At 58.8% G+C, this 10733-nt stretch overlaps 1 protein-coding gene across 3 annotated transcripts; it reads right to left on the minus strand.

The window, feature by feature from the left end:
* Positions 1–160: 160 nt before the first annotated feature.
* Positions 161–7904, minus strand: RHOD (ras homolog family member D). Of its 3 annotated transcripts, none has more exons than XM_089914430.1 (5): positions 7695–7904; positions 4581–4668; positions 3655–3764; positions 1629–1763; positions 161–347 (listed from the first exon to the last, which is right to left on the minus strand). In XM_089914430.1, exons 1-5 carry the CDS (start codon positions 7824–7826, stop codon positions 303–305), a joined length of 510 nt encoding a protein of 169 aa, XP_089770556.1. In that variant the 5' UTR covers positions 7827–7904; the 3' UTR covers positions 161–302. The 3 variants fall into 3 exon arrangements, with proteins under 3 accessions (XP_089770556.1, XP_030619301.1, XP_030619298.1); XM_030763441.2 differs by lacking the exon at positions 161–347 and adding an exon at positions 475–1103 and having other exon boundaries at positions 1654–1763; positions 7695–7903; XM_030763438.2 differs by lacking the exon at positions 161–347 and adding an exon at positions 475–1103 and having other exon boundaries at positions 7695–7903.
* Between the last annotated feature and the right edge of the window lie 2829 nt (positions 7905–10733).

A 10733-nucleotide genomic window follows, 5' to 3' on the forward strand; every position in this document is an offset into this window, starting at 1 on the left:
CTACAGGTTTCAGACTTGCCAGCCTCCACAATCGCGGGGACCAATTCCTTGAAATCTCTCTCTGTATACATAGAGCCTATTGGCTCTATTTTCCTGCAGAACCCTGACTATCCATTTTATCAGTCATATTACATACATCTATAGAATATTGTCTATTGTATTTATCATAAATAAAAGTGACACCTGTGAATCTTTTGTGAGCACTTACTGTGTGCCAGGCACCTGCTATGTTCTTCGCAGGTGTCTCATGATGCTCTTCCTCATCCCAAAGCTCCATGAGGTCATCTGTGATTGGTCCCATTTCACAGACGAGAGGCCCAGAGAATTCCAGTAACTTGCCCAGGGTTCTAAAGTGATAAAGCCGGATTTGGATCCAAGGTAGTTACACTGGGTCCAGTGCCTACGTGGGGTGTGCTCTTATCCACCATGGAACGTGTGTGTAAAGGCATTTCGAAACAAGAGGCATGACGCAACTGAAAAGTGATGTCATTTTAGTGTTACAGTTACCACTGGGATGGGCAGGGCGAAGGGGGACGGGGCAGGGTGTGAGTTCTGTCTGGAGGGTCCTAGCACCACCGGGTCCTGAAGGTGCAGGCCCGGGAACACCCACGAGGTGGCGCCAGGCTGCACAGGCCGCTCCAGGATGTGTAGTCCAGGGCTGGGAGCTGGGAGTGATTCCAGGGGTCTCCAGGCCTAGCCCTCCACAGGGCTGGTGAGCCCGGGAACCCCCTTCCTCAGGCCTCAGAGGGGTTTCTCTCCAGTCCAGGGATACCAGTGCCAGAGTCAGGGGCCCGGCCTCGGTGGTGCCCATCTGTTTGGGGTACGGTTCGGTGGTCACAGCCTGGGGACTGGGTCCAGCCCAGCCAATTGGCCAGGTCAGCGCCCAGCTCCTTCCTGTGCCGCTGGTGTGGTCAGGGAAGGAGCGCCTCAGCCCATCAAGTCACCACACAACAGCTCTGGGTAATCCGCCTCCAGAAGTTGCGACGGTGGCTGCTGAGGGCCACCTTGGCCGCCTCCTGGAAGATGGTGTGGACGTTCTCCTGGAGCAGAGCCGAGCACTCGAGGTAGGCCACGGCGCCCACGGCCCGTGCCATCTCCTGGCCCTAACAGGGAGAGCGGACGGGGCCGCCGTCAGGTGGGTGCCGCTGGGGCCTCACGTCCAGCCAACCCCCAGCCCCCTTGGCCATCCTAGGTGCGTCTTCCTAGGACACCCACAGCTCCTGTCCCCTGGCCTGACCAAGCCCATCGATGGCTTCATCGGGTTTCCTGCCTCAGTTCCCGGCTGGGTCTCTGCCTCTCGAGGCATCAACTAATTAACTTCCCGGCCTGACCCAGGCATGCTGCAGAGAGGGGCCTGTGGACTGGAGGCCTGGGGGTCCCCCCCGGCTGTGAAGCGGGTAGGCAGGATCTGATGTGCACCACACTCACTCACTCTCCATCCCACAGCTGGAAACTTCCAAGCCCGGCAGTTCGTGACCATGACTGCCTCCAAACCAACCCCTACCCTGACCCACACCCTGCGGGTGCCAGATGTCTGGTGCTGCTGAGAGGCTGGGCCGGAACAGCATTACCCCAGGGGTTTCCTCTCCTGGCACCCCTACCCCCGTGCCCTGGGCTGGGTTTCCTACCCTGTGGTAGGTCACAGGTTCCAACCTATTTTTCCGCAGCTTCTTCACCAGCAACTTGTCCTTGCGCAGGTCAGTCTTGCAGCCCACGACGATGATGGGCACCTCCTTGCAGAAGTGATTCACCTCCGGGTACCACTGTGGGGAGGGAGGTGGGGAGGGGGTGTGTGTGTGAGCCATCAAGGGAGTGGGCCGCTCTCCTGCCCTCCAGGTAGACTCCCACAACAATAATCAACAAAGCCAGTTTAGGGAGAACTACTCCGTGCCAGGCTAAGACTTTACATGTAATGAACACATTAACCCCCCAAGTCCCTATGAAGCAAGTTCTATCATCAATCCCATTGCACCGATGCACTAACTGAGGCTCAGGGACGTTATATAACTTGCCCTTGGTCACACAACTGGAAGTGGCAGAATTTGAACCCAGGGGGTGGCACCCAGAGCCCGGTTCCCACCTGCGCTAGAATCCTACCTCTGCAAGGTAAGGGGTCCCATGACCGTCTCCCCAACAGGGTAAAATATATAAAGAAATCAGTGAGGCTTTAAAATTAAAGCAGCTCACAACATGGTTGCGGCAGCTGTTTGCCTGTTGGAGGGGGCACTCCTGTCCCGTGTCAGCCGCTCTTTGGAATGTGAGCCTCCAGGGCCTGGTTATTTCAGTCTGGACTATAACCTGGGAGCCTGGAATCCAGGCTTTAGATCTCCAGCAGCGCACGCCTGCTCAGTTTCAGGAAAAATTGACATCAAACCGTCTGGCTTCTGGAGCCAGATGGGGCCGGTGTGCGGTCCCAGCAAGTCCTCCCCTCCACAGAACTGCCCTTGAAAAGGGTCTCCTCCCCGACTCCACTTTGCTAAACGCAACAGGGAATCCTCAGACCTCATCCTACCTGAGCCCTGACATCAGCGATCACTCCCTCTTCTGAAACCTGGTCTGCGCTTCACCCCAGGGCCGCGCTCTCCTGGTTGACCCCAGGTCTCCAGGTGACAGCCCCCCTCTCCCCCACGCCCAGTCCACAGCTCTTCCCCACCAGCAACTCCTAAATGGATCTGCCCAGCCCTGCCCCCTCCCAGGAACTGCAGCCTCAGACTTCTGCCTGCCTGCCTGACCCTCCACTGGGATGCCCAATGGGCCTCCATCACCCACCTCCCCCTGCCCCAAGCTTGCTCCTTCTCATCTTGGGAAATGGCAAGTCCACCTTCCAGGTGCTCTGATCAAATGTCTCTCTCCCACCCATGTCCAATCCATCTGCAAACGCTGACGGTTCGGTTCTGCCTTCCGAACAGATCCGCTGGCCTCTCACCACCGCCTCTGCTGGCACCCCGGTCCCAACCCACCACTTGCCTGGTCCTTGGTGCCTACAACAGTACCTGGCACACAGTAAGTTCTCGATAAATGCTGCCATCATCGTTGTGGTTATGGTTACTAATGCTGTCACTGGCTGTGTTCTGAGGAACCCTGGAGCACGCCGTTCACGCGCGCATGGAGGCCCTGGCAGCAGTGGGGGCGGGGCTGTGGCTGCTGGGTAGGAGCAGAGGAACTCAAGGGACCGTTTCCCTGACACCTGTGTGCAGCCTCGGGAACCTCTGAGATAACTGGGGGACATCCTGGGAGGCCGCTGGGAGCCAGCAGTCACAATGATGGAGGCTGAGGGCTGCTGGAAACTGATGGCTCGTGTGACCTTGGGCAGGCCCAGGCTGGGGAGATGCGGGGGCCTCTGGGTCGCCCAGCATCTTCAGGCAGGGTCACGGTAGAAAGAGCCACAGCGTTCTGAGTCTGCAGTATGGGCCAGACAAGGAGCACTGGACCGGGAGTCAGAGGGCCAGTCCAGACCCTGCCACCAAATCCCTGGGGGACCCTGACTAAGTCTCTCCAGGCCTCAGTTTCCCCATATTTATGCCAAAGGCACTGGACCCGATGCCATCCAGGGCCTGCCGAGCTCTGACAGTCTGCTGGGTCAAGGGTAGGGGTGGAGCAGAGTGGCCCGGCTATGGGGCTGTGCCTGTCTGCCCCCCCACCCGCTGTACCCACCCGGTTAGAGATGTTGTCAAAGCTGTGTGGGCTGGTGACGTCAAAGCAGAGGAGCAGGACGCTGGCGTCAGGGTAGAACAGGGGCCGCAGGCGGTCGTAGCCGACTTGCCCTGGGTAGAATAGGGGTGGTCACTCCCTCCAGATTTCCTGCCCATTGTCAGCACCTCCCCAGCATCAGGGAGGTCACCCCAACCAAGACCAGGGGCGGGTGTGGATGGGGATGGTCTGGATCAGGGCCTAGACCTGTGCCTCAGGATCCAACACGTGAACGTCCCCCTCGGGGCTGTGTTCCCCTGGCTGGCCTGTGGGACGTACCAGCCCTGGCCTGGGCGAGACCACTGCTGAGAGAGCCCTGTTCTGGAAGGAGTGGGGGATGTCTGAGGCCATCACTCAGAAGCCTGCTTTGTCCTCGACTTGGGGCGGGGATGGGGCATGAGGAGAAAGAGGCAGGCGGGACCTGGGCAGAGATATCACAGCCCAACCAAGGTAAGGGGGCTTCTGGGATTCCCGGAGTTTAGCTTTGAGCTCTGATGTAGATTTGACTCTGAACCCTCTTGTGGGCTAGGTCAGGAGGCTAGAGGGCAGAGGTCACGTTCAAACAGACCTTACAGAAGCTAAAGCCAGGGTGGACCGCTCAGGAGGCCAGGAACAGTCCACCCCTTCAGAGCTAAGAGCTCCGACTCACCTCCAGGACATGGTGGGCTGCTCTGGGCTGGGGAAGCAGCAGACACAGATGCCGAAGCGTGGAGGGTTCAGGCTCCCGGGGGCCCTAATCCTGGCCAACACCTGTCCCCTGGAGACTGGTTGGCCTCCCCGGTTCAGAAGGAAGGGAGTGGGTCCCTTCCTCCCACTCTGCCCCCCACCCCAGCCTGGCACCCACCTGCTGTGTTCCTCCCACTCTGTCCCTCCCCCAGCCTGGCACCCACCTGCTGTGTCCCAGATGTGGAGGTGCACGGGTTTGCCCCTCACGTGCAGATTCACGGTGAGCTGCTCGAATGCCGTGGGGGTGTAGCTCTGAGGAAGAAGGGGTCAAGGGGGCAGCTGAGAAGGCGGCATCTGAAGCCGGTGGTCACAGTGCCCAGGCCAGAGTCCAGGAGTGCCCGCGGCACTGCCGCTCTTTGGAGTAGCTTGGAGCAGAGTGGAGTAGTTTCTGGGGGAGAGTCGGCTGGTGGGTGGAGGCCTAGAGCTGCCACTCTGTAGCTGTGCACCCTCCCAAGGCACTGAGCCTCCCTGGCCTCCTCTGCGCCTAAAAAGTGGGTCTATTAAAGCCCCCAGCGCAGCACGTTGCTGAAAGGATTCAAGGAGGCGCTTCACGTGGAGCTCTGAGCACAGGGCCTGGTAGAAAATAAGCACTCTACACATGCCGGGACTGTTATTTTTATCTCTGTCCTCGTCCAGACTGTCCCATTTCTGAGCCTTCCTTCCTGCCGTCCCCTCCTCCTGCAATGACACTAACCTATGTTTTTTCATTCACTCACTTACTCATTCATTCATTCATTCATTCATGAGCACCCTCTCTGGATCCGATTCTGGACACCCGGGAGCAACTAATAAAGACTCATTGCCTGCCCTGGGGAGCTCCTAGCTTTTGGGGGCCCCTCCTTTGCCTCTCAACCTTTCACAATCCAACCAGGATGCCCCTGTTTCTGTCTCTCTTACCTGCCCTGCCTGGCCCCAGGGGGAGGTCACCCAGGCCAGAGGCCCCTCCACCCCAGGCCTGCTGAGCCTGAGCTCACCCTGTCTCCACAAAGACTGGATGAATGGAAGCAGGATGGGCTTTTACACAAGTGCAGGAATAAAGAGGGGGAGCTTTTACAGATGGGGTCTGAGCAACAGGGGAGAAGGTTTTCAAAACCCTGCCACGACACAAGCCCTTTGCACCAAGGGGCGTGCTGGACCGCCTGCATCTTGGGTGCCCAGGCCTTGCTCCCTTGCTCAGGGCTGGGTGGGGGGACCACAGATGGGGGGACACTGTGGGGCCCTGTGCCCTGAGGCAAGACTCTTCTCTCTGGCCTCAGTTTTCCCATCTGTAAAATGAAGGCCTTGCCAGCTCTCAAACCTTGTGTTTCTTTTAAATGAAGAGGTCTCTTGGGAATTCCCTGGCGGTCCAGTGGTTAGGACCCTGTGCTTTCTGTGCCGGGGCGTGCCCAGATAAATAAATAAATAAATAAATAAATGGAGAGGTGTCTCTTGTGCCTGGAGGCAGACAGGTCCCAGGAAATCAGGGTCCCCAAACAGGAGAGGAACCTAGACAAGGCAGGTCCAGCCCTCTGGTGACAGGCATGTTCTTCTCCCTTTCCCTTCAGAGTGTCCTTCACCATGCACTGTCTGGACTTCCCTGGTGGTGGAGTGGTTAAGAATCCGCCTGCCAATGCAGGGGACACAGTTTCGAGCCCTGGTCCAGGAAAATCCCACATGCCGCGGAGCAACTAAGCCCGTGCGCCACAACTACCGAGCCTGCGCTCTAGAGCCCGCGAGCCACAACTACTGAAGCCCGTGCGCCTAGAGCCCGTGCTCCGCAACAAGAGAAGCCACCGCCAGGAGAAGCCCGCGCACCACAACGAAGAGTAGCCCCCACTCGCTGCAACTAGAGAAAGCCTGCGTGCAGCAGCAAAGACCCAACGCAGCCAAAAAAAAAAATTAATTAATTAATTAATTTTTAAAAAAATTGTGAAAAACACACACTGTCCATCAACTGTGAGATGCCCATTTCCGCACTGTAACCTCTCTGCAATTGGGATGGGTCTCACTCTCAAGGCCATCTCAGAGCCCAGGGCAGTGGTGGTGAGCGACCACCCCTCCCAGCATTGCTTCTGGGCCCCGGCTGGCCTAGCCTCTCTGTGGCACTCTGTGGTGCCCCCCACACTGCCATGATTGTTGGGTTCTAACAGGCAGCATCTGGGGGCCTGGAAACACATCCCTCCCCCCGGCTAAAAAAAATGTGACTGGCCAAAGGATGTGACATCAGCTCCAAAAACGACAAAGCAAGAGTCGGCTCGATGCTGCCATAGTGGAAAGAAAGGCTGACTCTGGGTTAGCAGGCCCAGCTGCTCCTGCCTCCTGCATCCAACCCCCCAGTGCTGTACTGCCCCAGGGCTTTGGCGGGGGCTGGGATCAGCAGGCAGGGGGACGTGATGTTGGAAGCAGACCCACGCGTGGACTCCCAGGGGAACTGGGCTGAGTGGGGCACGGTGGGTGGGTGTGTCCAGCCCGTCCTGGTACCGGTGAGTCCGCTTGGACAGGCAGTAGGCATGTCGGTGAAGGAGTGACAGTCCACATGCTCAGGCGTCAAGGACATGCCAGGTACTCGGGGCCATCTCTCAGCCTTATCTTCCACCTCACCACCACTCTCGGATCTCTCCACCTGGCGAGGTCGAGTGAGGGGTCGGAGGCTCACAGAGGCTGAGCAAAGTACTGAGGGCCCCAAAGTTTGTTGGAGGAGACTGAGGTGCTAACCCAGCTGTCTGAGCGGCTGGTGTGCTCTTACTCTCCAAGGCTGAGCCCACGGGACATCCACTGTAGGGGCAAGAGCTGGGGGAAGACACGATGTCTCCCAAGAAAAACGCTGGCCACTTTTCAGTGAGTCCTTCCTGTTGCAGCTCAGAGCTGAGCCCCTGACCTGTATGAACTCTCTCATCACTGCGACCCTGGGAGGTGGGCACCACGGTTATTCCTATTAAGCAGTTAAGGAAACAGGCACAGAGAGGGTAAGCGGCTTGCCCCAGGGCGCACAGCTGTAAGTCGCAAAGCCGTGATTCGAAGCCAAGGCTGTCTGTCCCACTTAGCCATGCTGTGCCACCAAGTGCTCTCTTAGGACCCGCTATGTTCCCCAGGCTGCCTAAGTCAGTCCCCGGGACACCTCCCCCGGGTAGGTGGCATTCTTGGCACTTGACGGCCGATGTCACTCCCGCGGGCAAAGTGAGAACTGCCTTCGACCCCACGCTCTGCGGGGAGGCAGAACGGGCGCACTTCCCTCCCGGGGTGGGGAAGGATGCACCCAGGCCGCGGCGCCCCGTTGAGCCCGAGGGGCCGGCACTCACCTCGGGGAAGGCGCCCTCAGCGAAGACCATCAGCAGCGACGTCTTCCCGCAGCCGCCGTCGCCCACCAGGACCACCTTGACGGACCGCGCGCCGGGCGGCGCCTCCTCGCCTGAGGCCTGGGCCGCCTTCATCGCGGGGCAGCGGAGGAAGGGCCAGGCGCAGCGGAGCGGCGGCCTCGGGGCCGGCGGGGCAGGAATGTGGAAGGGGCGGGTCGGGGCGGGTCGAGGAAGTGCGGGCGGCGGCTGGCGGCTCAGGTGAGGGGCCGGGCGGATTCCGTGGCCTGGCGCCGGCTCGGCCCTGCCCCTCGCGTCCCAGGTCCCAAGTCCCAGGCGGCCCGAGGAAGACACACCTCTGTGTGGGGCGCTAGGTCACAGGAGTGGGCACCGAGACTCGGCCTCCGTCCTCAGGAGCGCACCCTGGTCTGATGGGGAGCAGACACGTAGCTGGGCAGTGATGGTGTGGACAGGGAAAGAGGAGCGTCCTGGCCCCCTTCCCCTGGAGAAGGGAGGTGGGGGTCAGCCCTGCTGGCCCACTAGCTTTCTGGGGACAGGGACTGGGTGGGTACCTGGTGCCCAGCCTAGGCGGGGCACCCAGCAGGAGCTGGTGACTTTTGATGGATGAATGAATGAGTGAATGAATGAATGTGCATTTCCCCAGGGCTCTGGAGAAGCCCTCCACACCACGGCCTCCCTACAGGTGTTTCAGGGCAGGTGGGAAGGGGGTGATCTGGCAGGCCTTTATGCGTTAGTCACTGGCACTGCCAGCTGGGCCTACCCTCCCCCAGCCAGCACCAGGAAGTCTCACTACAGGCGCGTCTCACCTCTGCCTCGGTCATGGTCTGGAGAAACCGATGGAACCTTCCATCTGTCAAGCGCTTAGAGTAGGGTCTGGTACGTGGTTGGTGATGCCATGTGTGAGTGATTCTTATAATTTAACCAACACTGATGGCTCCCTGTGCCCACGGACCTGGGGACCCTGAACCGTTGAAGTCAAAGTCTCCCACGGCCTAGAATGGGAGACAGGCAGGACATCACTGTGATAAGAGCTACAACAGTTGGGGGGGACAGGCAGCGGACGGGAGTCGGGAAGAGGGGCTCCTCACCGGGGTTGGGGGTGGTCAGGAAACCCTTCTGAGAAAAGGGGCCAGTGTCTGCAGGAAAAAGTGAGACACAGACAGTGGAAGGATAAAGTGTTCTAAACGGAGGCAACAGCACGTGCAAGGTATGGAGGCAAGGGGGAGGGGGGGATCCTTTGCCGGGGGTTGGGGGGCATGGTGTGGTTCTTCCCTGTGATGATGGTGAGGTTGGTTTGGGGAGTTGGTGCAGGGGGTGAGGCTGAGGGTTAATTAGGGCCTGGAGAGTGAAGCACTTTGGACACCAGGAATAAAGACAGAATTGAACCGGAAACTCACTGTCACCTGACCTCCCACCCCTGTTAGTAGACAGAGTCAAAACATGTATTTAAAAAATGGGCACAAGGGCCCCCAGATCTTGGACTGTTTTCACTGAAGCTCAGACAAACAGAGGGCAGAAGTTTTGGAGTTTCACACCCTTCCCCACACAGGTCATGACATCATTCCTCATGGAGTTCCAAGCCAGGCAGGTGAAAAACCACCCTCAGCCCCCTTTAAACCTCACTGTGGCCCAAAGAGGCAGCCAGGGCAAGAGTCACGGCCCCTACTGCACAGAGGCAGAGCCCAGACCCCTGACTCCCATTCCAGGCTCACCCAGGGCCACAGTCAGCAGGCTGAATGAAGCCTCACCTGGATGGAGGGAGTGCCCCAGGACATCCCCGACCTTTAGGCCCCTTCCTCCCCAAAACCACCAAAGGGCTGGGCAGTGACCTGGCACCAGGCTGGGTGTGTAGCCACTGATCAGGACTCCCCGCCCCAAGGAGTGGTGGGGAGGGACCCCATCCCCCAGCGATCAGCTGTCAGCCTCGTCATCCCCTAGTCTCTCCACTACTGCTGTCATCAGGCTTTGGGTGGCAAGGCTGGGAGGCAGGTGGGGTCAGACCAGGGGTGGAGGGAGCTGAGAGTCAGACAGAGGCTTTTGGCCTTGGTTGCTATGGGGATAATCACTCTAATGACACTCCTGATATGCGTCATGCTTTAGAGTTTCACTGAACATTTCCTAATAGTAACAGCGCCCATTAATGGATTGCCAACCGAGTGGAGGCACTGTCCCCTAGCAGGTGGGAAGTGTTAGCCCTGGTTTACAGATGGGACACTTGAGGCCCAGGGAGGTTTAAGCTCTTGTCTAAGATCCACAGCTAGCAAGAGGCAGAGCTCTGAGTTTGAACCCAGGTCTGGCGACAAAGCTGGGCTGTCTCCCAACATCACACCTCACGTGCATTATTTCATTTAGTGCTCAGACTGTGAGCTGGGCAGAGTGGGTGATCGGGAGCTGAGGCTCAGAGAAAGGCATTGGCTTGTGGCAGGCTAGCACGACCCAGAGCCAGGATTTCAACCCAGGTCTCCGGATGGTAAACCCAGCCTCGCTCCCGCTCTGCGTTCCTGATTCTGTGAGAGGGAGATTAGTCACTGGGCTGGGGAGATCTGCCTTGGTTGGCAGGGAATTTCTCCAAATCTCAGACATTGCCAGGCCCTGGACGGCACCGTTTTCCTGGAGTTTATTTTGGAGTGGGGAGGCGGCCCAAGTCACAGTCTGCCTGGTCAGGGTACTGTTAACTGTCTTACTGTTTTCTGTGGCTGCTGGTCACTACCAGCTTGCGGGTGACTCATCCCCTTGAGGCCCCACCAGTCCCAGGTCCAGAGTCCTTCAGCACCCTGCTCAGCGGGTCACTGCCCTGCAGACCCCAGGCCCTCGGCCTGAGGTGGAATCCCCTCCTTCAGATGCAGGTGGCCAGGCAGGATCTTCCAGTCCCCAGCCAAGCCTTGAGCACCTCCAGGGCAGGGGCCGAGTCCCACCCATCTCTGTATCCCAGACAGGAGTGCCTGCCCCAGGCTGGCATCCAGCTGTGGCTCAGGATGTTATGTCCAGTTCACTGGCTGGACAAGGAAAAGGAAGGAAAATGAA

Source organism: Delphinapterus leucas, chromosome 7 (genome assembly GCF_059928025.1).
Source record: "Delphinapterus leucas isolate spDelLeu-1000000601 "Yukka" chromosome 7, BTC_Dleu_Yukka2, whole genome shotgun sequence".
NCBI lineage: Eukaryota > Metazoa > Chordata > Mammalia > Artiodactyla > Monodontidae > Delphinapterus > Delphinapterus leucas.